This window comes from Rhamphochromis sp. 'chilingali', assembly GCF_963969265.1.
Source record: "Rhamphochromis sp. 'chilingali' genome assembly, chromosome: 18".
NCBI classification, from domain to species: Eukaryota; Metazoa; Chordata; class Actinopteri; order Cichliformes; family Cichlidae; genus Rhamphochromis; species Rhamphochromis sp. 'chilingali'.
In genome coordinates this window covers 5,239,398-5,263,313 of record NC_137945.1, presented here as the reverse complement: position 1 = coordinate 5,263,313, position 23,916 = coordinate 5,239,398, and the positions used below count along the sequence as shown (strand labels likewise).

At 40.7% G+C, this 23,916-nt stretch overlaps 2 protein-coding genes across 5 annotated transcripts in view; one reads left to right on the top strand and one right to left on the bottom strand.

The window, feature by feature from the left end:
- Positions 1 to 358: 358 nt before the first annotated feature.
- Positions 359 to 23,916, bottom strand: LOC308385625 (uncharacterized protein). 4 transcript variants are annotated; one of them, XM_080864674.1, is made up of 5 exons: positions 23,755 to 23,916; positions 7,524 to 7,613; positions 5,974 to 6,079; positions 3,709 to 4,305; positions 359 to 2,845 (listed from the first exon to the last, which is right to left on the bottom strand). In XM_080864674.1, exons 3-5 carry the CDS (start codon positions 5,989 to 5,991, stop codon positions 2,270 to 2,272), a joined length of 1,191 nt encoding a protein of 396 aa, XP_080720800.1. In that variant the 5' UTR covers positions 5,992 to 6,079; positions 7,524 to 7,613; positions 23,755 to 23,916; the 3' UTR covers positions 359 to 2,269. The 4 variants fall into 4 exon arrangements, with proteins under 4 accessions (XP_080720800.1, XP_080720797.1, XP_080720798.1 ...); XM_080864671.1 differs by having other exon boundaries at positions 359 to 2,848; positions 23,755 to 23,912; XM_080864672.1 differs by lacking the exon at positions 23,755 to 23,916 and adding an exon at positions 8,126 to 8,695 and having other exon boundaries at positions 359 to 2,848.
- The window catches only part of LOC308385627 (uncharacterized protein), a gene marked incomplete at its 3' end in the record, with an annotated part of 121,348 nt that continues 108,994 nt past the window's right edge, over positions 11,563 to 23,916 (top strand). Inside the window, exon 1 of the mRNA XM_080864682.1 lies at positions 11,563 to 14,736. The remainder of the gene's footprint in view (positions 14,737 to 23,916) is intronic.

Sequence of the window (23,916 nt, the reverse complement as noted above, 5' to 3'; positions counted from 1 at the left end):
CATTGTTTCAACTCTGTGATAAAAGGAATTCCTTTGTCCCCCTCCCCAGCCTCTCGAGGTTCCGGGGGGGGGGGGGGGGGGGGGGGGGGGGTGTTTGATGTTTGGTAAGCTTCCTGCCCTTTGTATGGCTTCACTGTGTTGTGTATGGTGAACCAGTAAAGGAATTGAACCATATATTGGGTGTGGGGGAGATTATGACTAAGGATGTTGTTAGAAACAGTTGGAAGACACGCACACAGAGACACACACACACACACACACACACACGCGCATACAGATGTTTACACATTGTTGCAAAATCTCCCAATTCTTTTAATCTTTGGGCTGAAGGAAAGACAGTACTCGGTGTATAAATGCTCAATCAACAATCATTTATTTCCATACAATTCAACACTCATGAGCATTAGAACCATCATGATGGGGAGACATGCATGAAGAGGGTCACAGCAAATCTCAAAATGGTGACGGGTTACACAGCCTCTTATAGCTCCTAGCGGCCCCGACATAGTCGTAAAAGCCTAAACATTCACATTCTTTCTCTCTTACGGCGCCTAAATTATGACCTCGGCTCCCTGTCTTTCTGCTCTCTGTAAGGTGGGGGTATGGAATGTGGTCTGTCTCTTCTGCCCTAGACACAAAGTCTCCTGCTTACAACCTTCTTTTTATGATTCAACAATAAAGCATGTCAAGAAAACAGTGCAAGACAGTCACAGCAGATCAAGGATACAGAGTGATGCACACTTATCTGATGAACTACAAAAATGATTATGTTCTTTTAACCCAAAAGTATAATGAGGACTAAACTACATACACAGCACACCATCTAAACTAAAGGATAATATATGTCCTACAGCTGTTATCATAATTCAACTACTTTGATTACATATATAAGGTAACATATGATAACAGAATAATATCACAACATACACACACATAGTGCCTTGTCTTAGAACCATGTGGGAGGTGCTTTGCTGTGATGTGTATTGTGTGAACTGTTTTCCAACAGTCACATATTTTCCCGGACCGGCATTTAAGGTGTTGAAGATAAATACAACAGAATAAAATGATATGACCAAGACAAAAACTGCGGTATTTTGTAAATGTAATAATAATAAACCTGTATTCACTAACTTTATTAGCAGGCTCCTCCTGAAATGCGCCAACAACACAGAGTAACATCCTCCTCTCTGCCCCTTAATGCTCTCTGGTCACTATGGTAACATGTAAATATTTGAAATTTATTCATAACACATGGGAGAAGTCCCAGGGAAACAGAGTTAATGATAAAAACCCTAAAAACCATACATTTCATACTCGAGCCTCAACTCTCGCGAATTGGTACGAAACAAATGACCTCCATGAAAACCACCTGGTATTATGAAGCATACCCAGTTTTACAAAGGGGATCCCATTTTCTTCACACAGCTTCTTCAGTGTAGCATTTTTTTTTTGCTCCACTTTTTTTTGCAAATAAAACTGCACCAGCTTGACCACACAGCGACTAAACGTCTCACAGTTAGGAACCTTGCGATCAACTGATTTTAAGCAATTCTTCAGTGTGTGTGCTGTGCACAGAATGTGCACAAGAGAGTCTTCAACTGTAGCAAGTTGCCGGTGTTTTGGCACAACGCCATTGAAGATACCCACGTTGATAGCAGCCTCGTTTGTGCAGCGACCAACGTTGTTGTCCAGTCATCCAAGCCTGTGTCCTCAAGAAGTCTCACAAGTCCATCCCTACGCGGTGCGGTCAGCACCCAGTTCAATCAGTCCAAGAAAGTCAGGGTTAAACTCTCCTTTGCTGGACACAGACACAATGTAAATGATTTCCTGCTCGACTTTTGTGATGTCCACAGATCCATCGGAAAGCATCCCCAAAGTCACTTATTCGAAAAAAGTCTTTTCTTCGGCTCTGGCTCTGGTTGGTGTTTCTTAGGTGGTGGCGAAACACCAAAGAAGCTGCAGCAACACGTGTCAGGTTGAATGAGATGGTCAAGTAGGCAAAGGCGCTTGGTAACATAAATGTCACTACGCATTCGTAATTTTTGACACACATACGCACCTGAGTAGCAGCTAGGTGCATCCTGTCTATAACACAGTTTAACATGTTTATCTACTCATCAGCTGTTTAATTTTTCTCAGTACACAAGACGAACATGTTCATTCACAGCTGCCTCATCACATTTTTTACATCTGAACTCTGTGGAGCCTGATCTCAAGGGTTTTAAGTCTGACCCTGAAACCAGTAGAGGATCTTTCTGTCTCTGCAGATTCACTGTGATGGGAGTGATTTCAGCCCTGAGTGATCACACTGATGTTTGCACAGAGCCCATAATGAAGTGAATGTTTTGGCACATTGGTAACAGTGAAACAGTTTATTAGTAACGTGGGATCGTTTGTGTTTGGAGTATGAACTGAGATTCCTGAAGCTCTTGTCACACTGGTCACAGCTGTAGTTTCCTTCCATGTGTGTATGTTCATGATTGTTACGACTACCTGAATGTGAGAAGCTTTTGTCACAGTGTCTGCACTTGTATGGTTTCTCTCCTGTGTGGACTCGTTTGTGTGTTTTAAGGTTGACTGCAGTGGTGAAGGATGACCCACACTGATCACAGAGGTGCTTTTTAACCCCACTGTGAATCAGTTCATGACATTTTAAGTGATGTGATGTGGTGAAGCTTCTCCCACATTCTTTGCAGTATTTCAGTTTGTCTCCAGTGTGTTTACGTTGATGTCTTTTTAGGGTGTATTGATCACTGAAAGTTATTCCACAAAGGTCACAGACAAACTCTTTCCCACCACCACAGTAATGACAGGGTTGAGAACTGGATCCATCTGTGTCGCTCTGCTTCTAAACAAAGACACAAACACAGTGTAAGTCAGTCCTTCAACATTTTTATCCTGAACGTCGCCTGAAATAAAGAGCATCTCTGCAGACGTCCAATTACATTTGACTGTTTCAGTTAACACACTCAGTTTACTGGGCTGCAATAACTACAATACTACCATCATAATACTACAGTAATACTTATTTCATGTTACAGTAACATCTGAGTTACACTAAAGTACTACTATGCTAATATTTGCAGGGTACCAACGCAGTGCTAAACTACTAACTGCAGTAATACTCATTTAATACTGCATTAATAACACTGTAACTGTGCAGTTATAACACTCAGCTCAATGGGACACAAGAAAAACACTACTACCCCCATGACACTGCAATTATAACATTAAATTAGTATTTTAACACTAATGTCTAAAAGTACTAAAGTTAAAAACAAGCAATGATACTACTGCTACAATATTACAATACCATTACGTAACGATACAACTTTGTTAACCATAAGAGAAGATTACAGAATGTTTTGGTTTTGTGCTTATTTTCATTTGTGTTTTATTTTATTACATGTGCTCCTGACAGAGGAATCAGGCTCTGTAAACAAAAGGCCTTTTATGCTGAAATAATAACAATATCATTATATACCAGGAAACTGCCTGAACATTAAATAACACCATCATATTAATTTTCAGCACTTTTAGTTTTTAATGATCGTGTAAACAAAAATCATAACTGAAATGAAAATCTGAATAATCACTCAGAGCTGCTTTTCCATGCAGTAGAATTGCTAACATGCTAACACAGTTTAATGAGCAGAGTTGTTCCAAACAGTCAGGCTAAAATGACAAGATAACAACATAAATACATACCTCACAGTAACTGCACTTGTAGAGTTTCTTTCTGGTGTGGATCAGTTGGTGTTGCCTCAGGTGATGTGGAGCTTTAAAAGTCTTCTCACACAGGTCACATTTATAAGGTCGTCCCTCAGTGTGGGTCAACATGTGTTGTTGTAACTGCCTGTTGGTTATAAACTGTCTGCCACACTGTTCACAGCAGTACACAACATGTCTGGTGTGAATGCGTATGTGTGTATTTCGGGTCTCTATGTGGCTGAAAGTTTTTCCACAAAAGTCACAGCTGTATGCCTTAATTCCAGAGTGGGTAACTAGATGCCTCTGTAAGCTCCTACTGTGAGTAAAAGCTCTGCCACACTGATCACAGCTGTACGCTTTAACTCCACTGTGGCTGAGTTGGTGTGATTTTAGGGCACTCTTCCAGGAAAAAGACTTTCCACACAAGTCACAGCTGAACACTTTAACTCCAGTGTGGATGACCTGATGACGTTTTAGTGACTCCTTCACAGTAAAACCCATCCCACACTCGTCACAGGTGTGTTTTTTCTCTCTCTTTCTTCTGTGAGGTTTGTCGGCCTCCTGAGAGCGCTGACTTCTCGCTCCATGTTGGTCCTGCAGTGACAGAGATACAGAGGCAGTGAGTGAAATGCAGTCGTGGAACAAACTCAACCTTCAAACTCACTCCATTAACACTAGTTTTAAACCTGAAGGTGGAGTGTGGCACCAAACACCTTAAAGGTCTCTTATCCCCACCTGCTGGTAGTTCTAACACATTACATCCAACCTGGTGTTAAAAATAATTCATGACTGTTCAAACACTAAAATCAAGCCCTTCCCTCCTGCTGTACACAGTTATTAATGCTAGCATGCTAACACACTCAGAAAAGTATAAATGTTTACCAAGTCTATACTTTTATGTTTCCTATTATATATTTCTATCATTTTGTCATTTTTCAATATTAATAATTACAATGTAACATTTAAAAGTTGATTCAGTGAAGGAAAATATTTTACTTTTGCTCCCTACATTAGAAAAAGAAAATTGTATTTTGTACTCTTTACATTTACAAAACAGATGTGTTACTTTTAAGGCATCTGAGGGGTTTATTTCATCACTGCAGGCATCAAACATCAAACCAACTTGAGAAACGGGAAAAGTAAGACATGAAAGACAATCCTGATCGTGTACTAATCACCAGGGTATGAAACATAAAAAGAGATGAAAGAGGCAAAACTGTGAGTCATAGTCAGGAGTTAAAGTGAGACGTTGTTCTTCTTTCTTTTTTGCACAGCACCTGAACAAACAGGTAATTTCAAATGCAGCGTTTCTATCAACAAACATCAGCAAACACACAAACTGTTTGTGTGCAGTTTGTCTCACAGTGTGTTGCTCGCTAAAGGTCGAGCTGCTGTACATCACAGGGAGAGAAAAGAAAGAGAGCTAACTTCACTCAGAGACGGAGAAAGATAAGACACACAGGACAGGAGAGGAAGAAGAGAGGTTAGATTTAAAGGGAAGGACTGCTCAGTGGGATTTGATCAACTGGAGATTAAAGCTTACATGTAAGTCCTCATGTGTTGAAATCAGATATTGGGTCTGTACATGTGACATTGTGTTTTTTCAGATAGTGAAAGATGCTGCAAAACAATCTGAGGCAGATTAACTGTGTTATTTAAAGACTGCATGAAGATCCTCTGCAGGTTAGTGCAGGATAAACTGGTTCGTTTGCTGGACTGTGATGGATTTAAAGTAAAGAACAGTGTGTGACTGGTGCACAGTGACTGTGGTGCTCATGTCAGAGTTAGATTACATCAAGTGTAGCAGAGATTCATTTAAACTGAAGCTCATGATGCTGACACAATGTATAATCACACTTGCACAGTCCAATCACTTTATAACCAGTTATAGTAGTTTCTCATAGGTAATACTACAACAAGCTTTATGAATATTCATGTGTGTAACCAATAAAAACAACCTGCAGGGGGAAAGCAAGTTGAAGTGGGTTGGAGACAATTGCTTCCCCCTCGCGAGTGAAAACTTGAGCTCTGTGTGACCTCGTTCCTGAGTGAGTTTCTGTTTATCCAGCAGTATCAGGGGTAAAACTCTGACAAATGTCCATTTGATTATTAATAATGTTGATGAATAAACCTTCCTTATTTTAACATGTGCTGTGGTCTCTAAAAAACAACATAATATGCAACACAGTCATATAACAGGTTGGGAGGATGAGAGTTTTAGACGTGACTGATTATTTGGTGAAACTGTGATATTTTCCTCACCTCCTGTGTTGAGCTCATTGTTTCCTCTGTAGTGACTCAGCTGAGTCCAGATGGCTGAAAATGTTCCTCTGCTGCTCCGTCAGACTCTTCTCCTCCTGCTGATCAGCTGGGACACAAAACAGATCTTTGTTAGGCTCCACACTGCACTGAAGAGTCAAAGTGTCTCATATGTTCATCTGACAACACAAAGTACAAATTTCACTCTGATTGCTTGTAGAAATCTTGTGAGACGTGTTGTGCTGCAAAGTGAGGAAACTCTCTCACTCACTTATACTTCAGGAGGAACTTTGTGACATTGGCTCTAATATTCTAAGCAGCCCTTTACTATGACAGGGCCAGAAAGTCCTATTTGAAGGTTTGGGAGAAGGACCATGTTAAAGGTGGATTGGGGTTTATACACTTTGTTATGATACAGGTAAGGCTGTAAGAGCCTGAGAAGGTGTCCTGAATGAACCTCTAAAACCAGTTTTCAGCTAACGACTCTGCTTCAGTCTGGAAAACAGCAACTACAAGTTTAAAGACTCCATCAACAATTCACACCCAGCAACAGCCTGAACAGCTCCTCCTGTGGTTTCCACAAACAGGGACAGACCTGTTACTCCCCCACCCCACACTTTCAACTCCTTCAGCCCCCCAGTCCCACCACCTCCACCATTCCCCAAACTTTGATTCTGTTCATCTGGACGTAGCTTTTTGTGGGAGAAACATTTCGTCACTCATCCAAGTGACTTCTTCAGTCTCAGCTGACTGCAGCTCTCCTCAATTTTCAACAGTGCATTTGCATAATGACTGAAACGAGCACCACTGAAGGAACAATGGGCTGGGAGGTCAGTTATTGAGCATTAATATGCAAATTCTCATGAACATTGATCAACAACCACTGATCAAATGCTGTGATTGCAGCGACTCCCCAACTCTCTGAATGGTACTCATGGCCATTGATCAGCGGTCTTTGATTAATGAGCTTTGATCAGTGGTTTCAGTGCTTTCCTTCCTGCTTTGACTGCAGCTGTGTTTGACACAGGAACGATTATACTTTATTCTTTTTGGGGGAAGTGCAGCTTTAAACCTTCACATGATTCAAGTCAATCCAACAAATCAATCTGGACGATCACAGGTGGGAAAAACTTCTGTAGATAAAATAAAACCCAACATTCACATGATTAAAAACACGACTTCACCAAATCACCAGGAGCTGCACATTAACCACCACAATATATTTTTATTCTCTGTGCTTCAAATATGAACACTGTTTACTTTCATCTCTGTTTCATTAGTTTTTGTTAACATCTTCCTGTTCCAGAGGGTGATGGGAGTCAAAGAGGAGGTACTGGTCCGTAGTACATCGAAGTTTACCGGAAGCCCACACATACGGACCAGTACCTCCTCTTTGACTCCCATCACCCTCTGGAACACAAACATGGAGTAATTAGGACCCTACACCACCGGGCAGAACAGGTTCCCTCTAAGCCTGAAGGTAGAGCTGGGCGATATAAGATTTTTTCATATCACGATATGTGTGGGGGAGCTGCTAAAAGCTGTGAACTTACTTCCTTTTGTGTTTCATCTTGAAGCATTCTCAATCATCCAGGGAAATAAATCTCCAAAAGTCACCAACTTGGAGTGTTTCAGTTTGCCATCTTAGGGAGAAATCAACACACATGGGTGTATGTCCTTTGTTGCTGAGATTTATTGATGAAAACAGTACAAAAAAACCAACCATTTGCACACATATTTACAAATAATAATAAAAAGTGAGTGAATACATTTCAACATTTTCAGCAATGTCTTCAAGTAACTTAAAGAAGTCCAGACGCTTTTCTTTGCAAGCTCCTTTGACTGTGACCCTGATACTGCAGCAGATCGCTCTCATCCATTTCCTGTTATCACTTCAAATAGAAACGAGGCTGTAGAGGTTTGGTGCAGGCAGAAAAACAGCTGCAGGGACAATGAAAAGACTTTTCTGCTCCAACTTCTCCCAGCATGCTGAGCTAATGATTAGTTGGTGTTTTTCTCCAAACACTCTCTCACTCTTCTCTCAACGTGTTCACAATAAACTGTGAACAGACACCGAGGAGAGCAGCAGAAGACCTCATTCAGGAGCTAAACTCAACATGAACTGAACTCACAGTAAAGTTAGCTCGGTGCTTACCTTTAGATGAGCCCACAGACCGAGAGAAACTCCGCGATGAAGCTGCAACTCTTTCCAAACACAGGAAACAGATCAGGGAGCAGAGACCCACGTGGTTCACGCTGATCTCAGCTACGATCCAGGAGACAAGGGTGGGCAGATCGATGCAGATATCGATCCAAACGTTGGTTTAGTTTGTTTTATCATCCAAATTCAACCTTTTACTCGCTTTAGATTAAAAAATAGCTCCGTCATCCCGGAAGGCGCTTCGTCTTCTTTACATTGTTTATTGGCGGTTGTCAAACAACAAAATTGTCCTTTACTGCCACCAACTGGTGTGGAGTGTGAACTGGCACGTCGACCCTCAAACTGGAATAAGGCCCGATAACCTTACAATAAGATCCAGTTTCAGTTTTGTGTTTATGTTTTGGATCAGTCGCCCTCTCACAGTGTAATATAGTTTCCTTTTTCTTTTCTTTTTTTTTTCCTGTCCCGTTTGGCTCTTTTGCCATCAGAATTGTTGTCTAAAGGCAAAGAAAGATGCCCAACGGATTTACTTTACCAAATTGACCATCCCAGCCTTGCCATAATGGTCCATTTGATTCACCTTTTATTGTTTATTTTATTTTCACTTGCTGAATACGGGACAGACTTGGCTGGGGGAAAGAAGGGGAGAAAGAAAGAGAAACAGCTGAGAAGAGGGACGGGGGAGAAGGGCAAAAAACAAAAACCAACACAATGGGCAGGAAAAAAAAGAAAAGAAAAAGAAAATGCATATATCGATCATCTGTTGAGAAAGAAAAAAGAAAACAAGCAGAAGAGAACAAGAGTAATAGAATAAACAACATCACAATGATATATGGGAATATGACAGTAAATACTAAATATTAAACATTATTGTGCAGCACATAAGATCAACAGAACACAGTGTGCTTTGAGGTAGGAGCCAAAAAGGGTGTAGTTTGTGGGTGTGATCACCCGTGTGTACACCTGTGAGCATGGACACGCTTGTTTTTTTAAAAGGTTCCTTCATGCAATGATCTGCTAGAGGGTGTGGGGGGGCCACAGCCCCGTCCTCCAGGTATGGAGGAGATCAAAACTCCAGACATCCAGAGGCCCCCAGAACACAAGAGACCAAGGAAGACCAACAGAGGGGCAGCTGCGCCACTGTCCCAGAAAGAGCTGAGGAGAGTCCCAGATGAGGGCTCACTCAGCAGCCGCGGAGCAGAAGCCAGGGGGAGTTGCAGTGACGCGCCCGTGAGCTCTGCCAGCAGCCAGCTGTGCCTGAGTGACCGAGCCCCAGGCCGAGAGGCCGTGGGCACCCCACCTCCGAGGTGGCCCGAGCGAGCCCCAGGATCCAGGCCCCGATAAGCGGCCGCCAAGGAGTGAGCCGGTGTGTACCTGGACGCCCATCCCCAGACACAACGAACCACCAACGCACCGATGTCTGAGGGAGTCCGCCACTGGCAGTGTAATATAGTTTCCTCTTCTCTTTGATCGCCCAGAGACGTGGTGCAGAATATGCCATGAAAATCATTTGTTTGAAGCCAGCTCACCTCCTGCAACCAGAATACGTGCTTCTTTTGCAGTTCAGACTACTTCTGACATTTCTGTGGAGGAACACCAAAGTAATTGCTGAACCCTCCGGGGTCCAAGTATAATTTGCCATTTTTGACTACTTTTGATTTTACCTCTACATTATTATTATTATTATTATTATTATTATTATTATAAAAACAGTTTATCTCGCCTTGTTTGGTATAATCTTTTCAGCACAACCTCAAATATCTGAAATTTGAGTTATTTTTTACATTTCGGCATACTATATTAGCACAAGTTATCTAAGTTCAAGCAAAAATTCAAACTCAGAGTAGAAAAAAGTTAAATTTTTTCCTGTGAAACCCATAAAAATGTTTGAAGAATCATTTTCATAACTTGAAATGCAAATACAAAATTGTACATTTCTAAAAATTCTGCACGTTTTGCAAACAACAGTTATCTGGTACTATTCGCTTAAAAATGCAGCCAATCCCTCAGGTGTTTTTATATAACAATTTAAATGTATTTACAGAACAAATAGGTGTTCTGCATCAAATAAGAAGGCACACAAATTATTTGTGCCAGTCCAAAAAAATAGTTTGTGTTCAGTATAAGACAGAAGAGAACACCACAGGCCTAAACCCTGCAGGTCTGACAGCAGGAGGTGGATCAGTCCAGTTTTTCATGTGGGAACAGCGTTTACACTGGAATCTGCCTCTGATGGCTTTGATGGAGCAAAGATGCTTGAAGAGCGTCTCTCAGCATGGGCCCGAAAAAAGTTCTGTCAGCTGAGGAAGGCGACGATATTAAGAAGCTGCTGGAGTTTATGACAGAGGAGATTTCTGCTGTCAAACTGCAGCAGAAAGCCATCCTGGACCTGGTCGAGGAAGTTAAGGCTCTCCGCGTACAGAACGCAGAGAAGGATCGGCGGCTGGCGTACCAGGAGAACAGAGTGGTGGATTTGGAGCAGTATACCCGGATGAACGATGTCATCATTACGGGGCTTCACATCAAACCCTGGTCAAACGCCCGGGGGGGGGGGGGGGTCGCAGCTGACAATATAGAGATTGACAGACCACGTGACTTTCGCGCATTGCATGCCGTGAACTCGTGGCAAAACAATCCAAGTACCTGCATCAAATGCAAGCATTTGCAGCACCGCAAAACGTTCATTCTTCGGTTCCAATAAATTCTTGCTTTTTCTTTGCCCCCCAAAAAGGTATGTACAAAACGAAGGAGAACAATGCCGGTCCGTACAAAGACAGACTTGATGAAAAGTCAAAGAAAAGATACGAGGAAAAAAATCAAACCAGTGAAAGGGTCAGACCCTTATGAGCACACAGAGGGACAAAATACTTTAGCGTGCTGTCCAACTTTCACCACGCTCATATTTATAATTATACGCTTCTTGGAGTGAGTGCATACACTCGTGAAGTTTAGTAACTTCAGGTCACTGCAACAAGCACAGGTACAGTTTACCGACAGATGGGTACAGGACCTTGAAATGCACCGTGTAGAAAGTAAAGACCATCGTACATATTATAAGTTTACCAGTCTCACAAATCGTCTTCATAAATACGCATTCGTTAACCATTTATTAATAGGACCTTTGAGCTCAACGGTAATTAATTAGTAGTGGAAATAATTTCTGGTAGCATCACAGAAATGTAGCAGTGACAATAATATTGTATGTTGTAATCGTACTGGGCAATTAGTGATACAAAACAACTGTTTTATCCTGTGAATAAAAGTATATGTTTTTGTCAATGTACCATGGTAATAACAGAAGCGAAACACAATATTGTGTCAGGACAATTCACTATTTATGCACAATAAACAAAGGAGCAGAGTGCGACAATTTCTGTTCAGCGCCAGACTTGCTTGTAACCTATATCACCAATTATGTTAAGAGAAATGACGCATTAACTACAACAGCAGACTGACCTTTGTGGGAATGCTTGGAGCAGACTAACCTGTGAGCTGGAGTGTTCTGGGACGTTATATTTGGTCTTTGAATGGCTGCAATCCAGTCGCCTCTTTGTTACTTCGGAAACATGGCTCGAACAATTTCTCTTCAACGACGTAATCCGATAACAATCGATCTCTTTACCCGTCGGCTTTCCATGGCTGTCATGCGACCGGTTATTGCAGTTAATAATACAACAGCTTCTTGCCATTTTTTGTGTTTCTTTTTATCGCTGTATAACTGATTTCAATTGAAAGCCTGCGTGCGCTAGTACCTCTTGCCACGAGTTCCTAGAATTCTTTGCGGTTTTACCCCTGAGTGACGTCACATTTTCAATCTCTTTAGGAGGGCCAGGAGAGAAAGATGTCAACTCCACGGAGCTTCAAGTGGTTACCTGTCTACGGTCCAAATGTGTGGAAGTGAATTATAACAACATTGAGGCTTGCCACCCTCTACCCCGAAAAAATGACGGTGACAAACCAGCCATCATTGTGAGATTTGCTAACAGAAAACACAAAACAGCACTGTTAAAACAAGGAAAGAAACTGAAAGGAGCCGATGTCTTCATGAATGAACATCTGATAAAAAGAAATGCGGACATTGCCAGGAAAGCACGTTACTTGAAGAAACAGGGAAAAATTCAGAGTACATGGACCAGCAACTGTAAAGTATTCATTAAACTCAATGGAACACCGGAACAAGCCAAAGTGTTGGTCAACAGAAATATGGAGGAGCTGGACAAATACTGAGGTTCAACTTACACTGGAGGTATGAATACACATGTGACGTGACACACAACACAACACATGGCACAGTCTAAAAGAGCTTCATCTGCATCTGGCAACAATATCAATATAACTCATTGGAATTCTCTTTATGATAATCTGGATCTGAGAACATTTCGATACACAGACCATAATGTTCTAGACTTAGAAAAGGATATAGACCCGGAAAATAATTTCTTCTATAACATCAGCAATAACTGCTGCTACTTCACTGATGAACAGTTTAAACACACCATCAACATGGAAAATAAATGATCAATAATCCATTTTAATAGCAGAAGTCTGTGTGCCAACTTCAACAATATAAAGGAATATCTAAATGAGTTGACAAATCCATTTGGAATTATTGCCATTTCTGAAACATGGACCAATGCTGAGAAAGGACTGGACTTTGAACTGGTGGGATTTGATGTGAATTTTGTAAATAGAAGGAACAAAAGTGGAGGGGGAGTAGCTGTGCATGTGGATAAAAACCTAAATTACAAGGTGATGGAAAGTATGACAACTGCGATTGATAATTTATTAGATGGTATAACAATTGAAATTTATAAGGAAAGAGAGAAAAATCTAGAAAAAACTAGCTGTATATATAGAACACCTTTCTCTATTTAATGACTTCATAGAAGAAATATTCTCTAAAACAAATCAAAAATTTATGTTTATCTGTGGTGATTTTAATATTGACCTGTTGAATAAAAAAACAAACAAACATAAAATGACCAACGAATTTCTAAACACTATGTACAGTTTGAGTTTACATCCTAAAACAACCAGGCCTAGCAGAATTAAACCACATTGTGCCCCCTTACTTGACAATATTTTTTACTAACAATATGGAAAACAACGTTTTGAGCGGATTATTAATTAATTACATCAGTGATCAAAAATCTCACGGTTCGGATTGGATCATGGTTTTAAGTCACGGATGGGATCACTTTTCGGATCAGCAAAAGTAGAAAAAAAAGAAAAATTCAAGTATTTTTGCCTATTAAAAAAACATTCAACTGAAGACTCATTCCACGCACTTATATAAAAACAAATTAAGGTGCAATATGGACATTATGGACCATGCTGGGCATCCTCTGTACACGGCCATAAACAACCATAGGAGTCTGTTCAGTGAGAGGTTGGTTCTCCCAAAGTCAAGGACCAGCAGACTTAAAAAGTCCTTTGTCCCACACGCCATCAAACTGTTTAACTCCTTGCTGGAGGGGAGAGGGAGGGGAAACGGGGACAGAGGAGGGGGGAACAAGTAAGCTGTAGTGCCTTTTCACTGTGCAATAGTTTTTGTTAATAACCAACGGTGTAATAGACTCACAATATTTGAAATGTGCCGTTCCCTTGTATTCTTATTCCTATTTATTCTATTTATCCATTTTGTATTCTCTGTATTTATATATGTGGTATATTTCTGCTCACATTCTGCAACTTCTGTCGGTGCTGTGTTACAGGAAACTGAATTTCCCGGCGGAACCCACCCGAGGGATAAATAAAGTTTCATCTAATCTAATGTAATCTATAGGGCAGTACAGGCCGTTGCCCTGGAGGTCCACCCATTTGTAGTTGGGAAGTCGCGTGGCTTAAGCATGTTCATCATAGTTTAAACCCCTTGTTTTGCACAACGGAATACGGCCTCTTGTCTTTTGTAATAGCTTTAGCCCGGTTGGATTGGGCAGCAAAGGGCTGCTTAAATGCCGCAACCTCCTCTGCTCCGGCACTTGGACTGCTAGCGCTGACCATAACTATCCGGTTGTTCAGTCTGACGTCACTAGCCGTGTCTGGGTCTAAACTCCGCTGCAGGTCCATATATCAAACGATCACTATGGCATTACTGAGAGTTGAAAAACTGTCTAAAGTCTTTCATCTTTAATAAAATGATCAGCGTTCTGCTCTACCAGGTGTAACAATTGAGTTTAACATCCAGGCATCCATGAAAACGGAATTTATGACATTTAACGGAGTTAGACGTTAGCAGGGAGTTAGCTCGCTAGCTTCTATCTAAATACAATATAGCATGTCCTAACTGCGGGGTTTTGGAAACAAATTAAAATGTACAGCTCTGTTATCACTTCCAGCATAAATGAAGACAGAAAACTAAACAGCAGTGACGTTTTTAGGGTTACTGAAGTTGGGCTAGCTGGTATATAATGATGTGCTATGTGACCGCTAGCGACACAGCTATGTTAGCATAATATAAACAAGCTAACTTTTTTTCCCACTCGATAAAAGTTAACGTGAGTGTTCTCGGTGGTCAGGAACAAATGTAATCGCATGGCAGGATGCTGTAAAAGGACCAAACTTCAGCCAGGAGAACAACTGAGATAATCCATCCACAATACGAGGTTAGTCATTCATATACTGCTGCATGGGCTGGGCTGTAGTTACAGCCTAAGGTTTTAAAAACTGAGCTTAAATAAATGATTAGCGGTAATAAAAGCCGAGGGAGGTCAACAGGGATCACTGACTGTTTTAGGAGCTTTTTGAGATCAAATAGAAGAAAATACATAACATTAAACATGTTAACAACACAAAAGCCATATTAAACGCAGACTACTTTAGGCCCGGAAGTAGGATTCGTCGCGTCATCACTGAACAACCGGATTGCTTGACAGACTGACCATGTGCACCATACACATACCTTTTTTTTCTTTTTCGAATCTTCAGATCACGTGCGTACCGAATCGTGGCGTGGGATCGGATTTCGGATAAACCGTGATCCGTTGCACCTCTACTAACCTGTAAATTTAGTCTTTTCAAGAAAGCAATTTTTTCTTTTTTACACCATAAAAGCCTTATTTTTGTTGATTTCCTACTGCTAAGCAGAACACACATGAACTTTAAGGCCTGGATAAATTTGAAACGTAGTCTACAATGGAAAATGGCTAAAAAATAAAAACAGGTATTCAGATCCTAACTTTATAAATTCTCTACTCAGCTTTGCTGCCTCCAATATCACTGAAATGCTGCTTGTTTCTTCACAATTTCCCGTTGGCTGTAGTGTTTTATCACAAGCACACCCTTGTGAAGGTTTGTTTGATGTTTGGTAAGCTTCCTGCCCTTTGTATGACTTCACTGCCTTGTGTATGCTGAACCAGTAAAGGAATTGAACCATATATTGGGTGTGGGGGAGATTATGACTAAGGATGTTGTTAGAAACAGTTGGAAGACACGCACACAGAGACACACACACACACACATTCTCACATGCATACAGATGTTTACACATACACACGCATAGTGCCTTGTCTTAGAACCATGTGGGAGGTGCTTTGCTGTGATGTGTATTGTGTGAATTGTTTTCCAACAGTCACATATTTTCCCGGACCGGCATTTAAGGTGTTGAAGATAAATACAACAGAATAAAATGATATGACCAAGACAAAAACTGCGGTATTTTGTAAATATAATAATAAACCTGTATTCACTAACTTTATTAGCAGCCTCCTCCTGAAATGCACCAACAACACTGAGAGTAACATCCTCCTTTCTGCCCCTTAATGCTCTCTGGTCACTATGGTAACATGTAAATATTTGAAATTTATTCATAACACACGGGAGAAGTCCCAGGGAAACAGAGTTAACGATAAAAACCCTGAAAACCATACATTTCATCTTCGAGCCTCAACTCTCGCGAATTGGTACGAAACAAATGACCTCCATGAAGACCACCTGGTATTATGAAACATACCCAGTTTTACAAAGGGGATCCCATTTTCTTCACACAGCTTCTTCAGTGTAGCATTTTTTTTTTTTTTGCTCCACTTTTTTTGCAAATAAAACTGCATCAGCTTGACCACACAGCGATTAAACGTCTCACAGTTAGGAACCTTGCGATCAACTGATGTTAAGCAATTCTCCAGTGTGTGTGCTGTGCACAGAATGTGCACAAGAGAGTCTCCAACTGTAGCAAGTTGCCGGTGTTTTGGCACAACGCCATTGAAGATACCCACGTTGATAGCAGCCTCGTTTGTGCACGCAGCGACCAACGTTGTTGTCCAGTCATCCAAGCCTGTGTCCTCAAGAAGTCTCACAAGTCCATCCCTACGCGGTGCGGTCAGCACCCAGTTCAATCAGTCCAAGAAAGTCAGGGTTAAACTCTCCTTTGCTGGACACAGACACAATGTAAATGATTTCCTGCTCGACTTTTGTGATGTCCACAGATCCATCGGAAAGCATCCCCAAAGTCACTTATTCGAAAAAAGTCTTTTCTTCGGCTCTGGCTCTGGTTGGTGTTTCTTAGGTGGTGGCGAAACACCAAAGAAGCTGCAGCAACCCGTGTCAGGTTGAATGAGATGGTCAAGTACGCAAAGGCGCTTGGTAACATAAATGTCATTACGCATTCGTAATTTTTGACACACATACGCACCTGAGTAGCAGCTAGGTGCATCCTGTCTATAACACAGTTTAACATGTTTATCTACTCATCAGCTGTTTAATTTTTCTCAGTACACAAGACGAACATGTTCATTCACAGCTGCCTCATCACATTTTTACATCTGAACTCTGTGGAGCCTGATCTCAAGGGTTTTAAGTCTGACCCTGAAACCAGTAGAGGATCTTTCTGTCTCTGCAGATTCACTGTGATGGGAGTGATTTCAGCCCTGAGTGATCACGCTGATGTTTGCACAGAGCCCATAATGAAGTGAATGTTTTGGCACATTGGTAACAGTGAAACAGTTTATTAGTAACGTGGGATCGTTTGTGTTCGGAGTATGAACTGAGATTCCTGAAGCTCTTGTCACACTGGTCACAGCTGTAGTTTCCTTCCATGTGTGTATGTTCATGATTGTTACGACTACTTGAATGTGAGAAGCTTTTGTCACAGTGTCTGCACTTGTATGGTTTCTCTCCTGTGTGGACTCGTTTGTGTGTTTTAAGGTTGACTGCAGTGGTGAAGCATGACCCACACTGATCACAGAGGTGCTTTTTCACCCCACTGTGAATCAGTTCATGACACTTTAAGTGATGTGATGTGGTGAAGCTTCTCCCACATTCTTTGCAGTATTTCAGTTTGTCTCCAGTGTGTTTACATTGATGTCTTTTTAGGGTGTATTGATCACTGAAAGTTATTCCACAAAGGTCACAGACAAACTCTTTCCCACCACCACAGTAATGACAGGGTTGAGAACTGGATCCATCTGTGTCGCTCTGCTTCTAAACAAAGACACAAAGACAGTGTAAGTCAGTCCTTCAACATTTTTATCCTGAACGTCGCCTGAAATAAAGAGCATCTCTGCAGACGTCCAATTACATTTGACTGTTTCAACACACTCAGTTTACTGGGCTGCAATAACTACAATACTACCACCATAATACTACAGTAATACTTATTTCATGTTACAGTAACATAGGGCTGCTCAATTAATCGAATTTTAATCACGATTACGATCTGGGTTTTCAACGATCATTAAAAATGACTGAGCCGATTATTAGCCCCTCCCTCATGCTTTACTCTCGCGCTGCTCCGTGTGGCAAATCGAGCGCACCTCTCTGCATTTCGAACACCGTCACAACAATTAAGGGGACCTGAGGGAAGCTCGGAGAGCTAAGCAGAAGTTATTTGGAGAGAAGAGTAACTGCCGTTGGTTGAAAAGAGGTAAAAAAAAAAAAAAAAAAAACTTCAGTGGTGTGGAAACATTATAGGTTCGCGGAGTCAGACGTGGATCAAGTAGACACAGTGTGTAAACTTTGCTATGGTGTAGTAGCTGCACCACAGAGCAACACTGCAAAGTTCACTAAACATAGATGTTTACATTTTTCATTTATTTCTTATATTGCAAACATTTGCACTGTTATCAGTATTTGCACACTATTTTACATTATTTTTTAAAGTCATTATTCAATACATTGTTATTGTTAACCCTGTAAAGCCAGTCAGAGCAGCAAGCTCCGTTTTGTGTAACTATTTTTAAATCCTGCTAAGCCGCTAAGCTAGTGCAATAAATTTTTTCCATATGAAACTAGAGGAGTTGTACTTACATCTTATCCCATGAGCTTGTCCTAGGTCACGGTTTCCTTCCACATATAGCTTTGCAAAAATTGCATAAAAAGCGCTTGCAGGAACAAAAACATAATATTCCAGAAACACGCTTTGCCGATCCGATCAGCTGTTCGTAACACTTCCCACATTGAAAAAGACGTCAATGCGAACTATCGCATTTCCTGCCCAAACCGGAAGTGACGTCATTTTCGCGGAAAATGTAGTTTTTTACTTGTAGGCCTTAAAAGCCTATACTGGTGTTTTTATAAGTCATGTTTGACTTTTCTGAATAGTTTCTGTGATGCTTAGAACTCGAATTGCACTGCTGGAAATAGTTTATTTTGATGCACCTGCTGTTTTCTTTGCAAATTTGCATCATAGGATTGTTTTTTTTGTTTTTCCTGCAGTATATAAAAATTGCTGTATCTCCAAAATAAAACTATGGAAGACACTCAAAATAAATTTCCTGTTGTTGTAAACTATTTTTTGCAACTTTTTTGTATTTAAAGTTTTGAGGGATAAACCTCTTAAATTTCTCCAAGTAGAAATATATGTAAAAAAAACAAAAACGATTTTCAATTTTTTTCTAGTTTATTGCACTTTTTTGCAATTAATGTAATTACTATGGACTTAATACATACATATTATTAAAATATGGGCTATAACAGTTGTATTGATGTATAGCAACTTGAAATGCTCCCACAAATGGCACTACAACATGTAAAAAAAATAATATAAGCTCTGGCTGACTTGGTTCTATGGTAGGTCTTAAAGGGTTAAATAAATATCGTCAAATAATCGTGATCTCAATTTCAGTGAAAATAATCGTGATTATCATTTTTGCTATAATCGAGCAGCCCTACAGTAACATCTGAGTTACACTAAAGTACTACTATGCTAATATTTGCAGGGTACCAACGCAGTGCTAAACTACTAACTGCAGTAATACTCATTTAATACTGCATTAATAACACTGTAACTGTGCAGTTATAACACTCAGCTCAATGGGACACAAGACAAACACTACTACCCCCATGACACTGCAATTATAACATTAAATTAGTATTTTAACACTAATGTCTAAAAGTACTAAAGTTAAAAACAAGCAATGATACTACTGCTACAATATTACAATACCATTACGTAACGATACAACTTTGTTAACCATAAGAGAAGATTACAGAATGTTTTGGTTTTGTGCTTATTTTCATTTGTGTTTTATTTTATTACATGTGCTCCTAACAGAGGAATCAGGCTCTGTAAACAAAAGGCCTTTTATGCTGAAATAATAACAATATCATTATATACCAGGAAACTGCCTGAACATTAAATAACACCATCATATTAATTTTCAGCACTTTTAGTTTTTAATGATCGTGTAAACAAAAATCATAACTGAAATGAAAATCTGAATAATCACTCAGAGCTGCTTTTCCATGCAGTAGAATTGCTAACATGCTAACACAGTTTAATGAGCAGAGTTGTTCCAAACAGTCAGGCTAAAATGACAAGATAACAATATAAATACATACCTCACAGTAACTGCACTTGTAGAGTCCCTTTCTGTTGTGCATCTGTTGGTGTTGTCTTAGGTGATGTGGAGCTTTAAAAGTCTTCTCACATAGGTCACATTTATAAGGTCATCCCTCAGTGTGGGTAAACATGTGTTGTTGTAACTGCCTGTTGGTTATAAACTGTCTGCCACACTGATCACAGCAGTACACATCATGTCTGGTGTGAATGCTTAGGTGTCTATTTCGGCTCCCTATCTGGCTGAAAGTTTTCCCACAGATGTCACAGCTGTATGCCTTAATTCCAGAGTGGGTAACTAGATGCCTCTGTAAGCTCCTACTGTGAGTAAAAGCTCTGCCACACTGATCACAGCTGTACGCTTTAACTCCACTGTGGATGAGTTGGTGTGTTTTTAGGGAATCCTTCCAGGTGAAAGACTTTCCACACAAGTCACAGCTGAACGCTTTAACTCCAGTGTGGATGACCTGATGACGTTTTAGTGAAGCCTTCACAGTAAAACCCATCCCACACACGTCACAGATGTGTGTTTCCTCTCTCTTTCTTCTGTGAGGTTTGTCGGCCTCCTGAGAGCGCTGACTTCTCGCTCCATGTTGGTCCTGCAGTGACAGAGATACAAACAGAGGCAGTGAGTGAAATGCAGTCGTGGAACAAACTCAACCTTCAAACTCCCTCCATTAACACTAGTTTTAAACCTGAAGGTGGAGTGTGGCACCAAACACCTTAAAGGTCTCTTATCCCCACCTGCTGGTAGTTCTAACACATTACATCCAACCTGGTGTTAAAAATAATTCATGACTGTTCAAACACTAAAATCAAGCCCTTCCCTCCTGCTGTACACAGTTATTAATGCTAGCATGCTAACACACTCAGAAAAGTATAAATGTTTACCAAGTCTATACTTTTATGTTTCCTATTATATATTTCTATCATTTTGTCATTTTTCAATATTAATAATTACAATGTAACATTTAAAAGTTGATTCAGTGAAGGAAAATATTTTACTTTTGCTCCCTACATTAGAAAAAGAAAATTGTATTTTGTACTCCTTACATTTGCAAAACATGTGTTACTTTTAAGGCATCTGAGGGGTTTATTTCATCACTGCAGGCATCAAACATCAAACCAACTTGAGAAACGGGAAAAGTAAGACATGAAAGACAATCCTGATCGTGTACTAATCACCAGGGTATGAAACATAAAAAGAGATGAAAGAGGCAAAACTGTGAGTCATAGTCAGGAGTTAAAGTGAGACGTTGTTCTTCTTTCTTTTTTGCACAGCACCTGAACAAACAGGTAATTTCAAATGCAGCGTTTCTATCAACAAACATCAGCAAACACACAAACTGTTTGTGTGCAGTTTGTCTCACAGTGTGTTGCTCGCTAAAGGTCGAGCTGCTGTACATCACAGGGAGAGAAAAGGAAGAGAGCTAACTTCACTCAGAGACGGAGAAAGATAAGACACACAGGACAGGAGAGGAAGAAGAGAGGTTAGATTTAAAGGGAAGGACTGCTCAGTGGGATTTGATCAACTGGAGATTAAAGCTTACATGTAAGTCCTCATGTGTTGAAATCAGATATTGGGTCTGTACATGTGACATTGTGTTTTTTCAGATAGTGAAAGATGCTGCAAAACAATCTGAGGCAGATTAACTGTGTTATTTAAAGACTGCATGAAGATCCTCTGCAGGTTAGTGCAGGATAAACAGGTTCGTTTGCTGGACTGTGATGGATTTAAAGTAAAGAACAGTGTGTGACTGGTGCACAGTGACTGTGGTGCTCATGTCAGAGTTAGATTACATCAAGTGTAGCAGAGATTCATTTAAACTGAAGCTCATGTATAATGTATAAGCTCATGTATAACAATGTATAATCACACTTGCACAGTCCAATCACTTTGTAACCAGTTATAGTAGTTTCTCATAGGTAATACTACAACAAGCTTTATGAATATTCATGTGTGTAAACAATAAAAACAACCTGCAGGGGGAAAGCAAGTTGAAATGGGTTGGAGACAATTGCTTCCCCCTCGCGAGTGAAAACTTGAGCTCTGTGTGACCTCGTTCCTGAGTGAGTTTCTGTTTATCCAGCAGTATCAGGGGTAAAACTCTGACAAATGTCCATTTGATTATTAATAATGTTGATGAATAAACCTTCCTTATTTTAACATGTGCTGTGGTCTCTAAAAAACAACATAATATGCAACACAGTCATATAACAGGTTGGGAGGATGAGAGTTTTAGACGTGACTGATTATTTGGTGAAACTGTGATATTTTCCTCACCTCCTGTGTTGAGCTCATTGTTTCCTCTGTAGTGACTCAGCTGAGTCCAGATGGCTGAAAATGTTCCTCTGCTGCTCCGTCAGACTCTTCTCCTCCTGCTGATCAGCTGGGACACAAAACAGATCTTTGTTAGGCTCCACACTGCACTGAAGAGTCAAAGTGTCTCATATGTGCATCTGACAACACAAAGTACAAATTTCACTCTGATTGCTTGTAGAAATCTTGTGAGACGTGTTGTGCTGCAAAGTGAGGAAACTCTCTCACTCACTTATACTTCAGGAGGAACTTTGTGACATTGGCTCTAATATTCTAAGCAGCCCTTTACTATGACAGGGCCAGAAAGTCCTATTTGAAGGTTTGGGAGAAGGACCATGTTAAAGGTGGATTGGGGTTTATACACTTTGTTATGATACAGGTAAGGCTGTAAGAGCCTGAGAAGGTGTCCTGAATGAACCTCTAAAACCAGTTTTCAGCTAACGACTCTGCTTCAGTCTGGAAAACAGCAACTACAAGTTTAAAGACTCCATCAACAATTCACACCCAGCAACAGCCTGAACAGCTCCTCCTGTGGTTTCCACAAACAGGGACAGACCTGTTACTCCCCCACCCCACACTTTCAACTCCTTCAGCCCCCCAGTCCCACCACCTCCACCATTCCCCAAACTTTGATTCTGTTCATCTGGACGTAGCTTTTTGTGGGAGAAACATTTCGTCACTCATCCAAGTGACTTCTTCAGTTTCAGCTGACTGCAGCTTTCCCCAATCTTCAACAGAGCATTTACATAATGACTGAAACGAGCACCACTGAAGGAACAATGGGCTGGGAGGTCAGTTATTGAGCATTAATATGCAAATTCTCATGATCATTGATCAACAACCACTGATCAAATGCTGTGATTGCAGCGACTCCCCAACTCTCTGAATGGTACTCATGGCCATTGATCAGCGGTCTTTGATTAATGAGCTTTGATCAGTGGTTTCAGTGCTTTCCTTCCTGCTTTGACTGCAGCTGTGTTTGAAACAGGAAGACATTATTACATTCTTCACACTCTCCTGCACATTAACCACCACAATATATTTTATTCTCTGTGCTTTCAAATATGAACACTGTTTACTTTCATCTCTGTTTCATTAGTTTTTGTTAACATCTTCCTGTGCATCACTTTACAGCAGCCAGACTCATTAAAATGAGACTTTGTAGGAGTTCACTCCCTCTCATGTGTTCATCCACAGCAGCTGGACAATAAAGTTTATTGTGACCCTGATACTGCAGCAGATCGCTCTCATCCATTTCCTGTTATCACTTCAAATAGAAATGAGGCTGTAGAGGTTTGGTGCAGGCAGAAAAACAGCTGCAGGGACAATGAAAAGACTTTTCTGCTCCAACTTCTCCCAGCATGCTGAGCTAATGATTAGTTGGTGTTTTTCTCCAAACACTCTCTCACTCTTCCCTCAACGTGTTCACAATAAACTGTGAACAGACACCGAGGAGAGCAGCAGAAGACCTCATTCAGGAGCTAAACTCAACATGAACTGAACTCACAGTAAAGTTAGCTCGGTGCTTACCTTTAGATGAGCCCACAAACCGAGAGAAACTCCGCGATGAAGCTGCAACTCTTTCCAAACACAGGAAACAGATCAGGGAGCAGAGACCCACGTGGTTCACGCTGATCTCAGCTACGATCCAGGAGACAAGGGTGGGCAGATCGATGCAGATATCGATCCAAA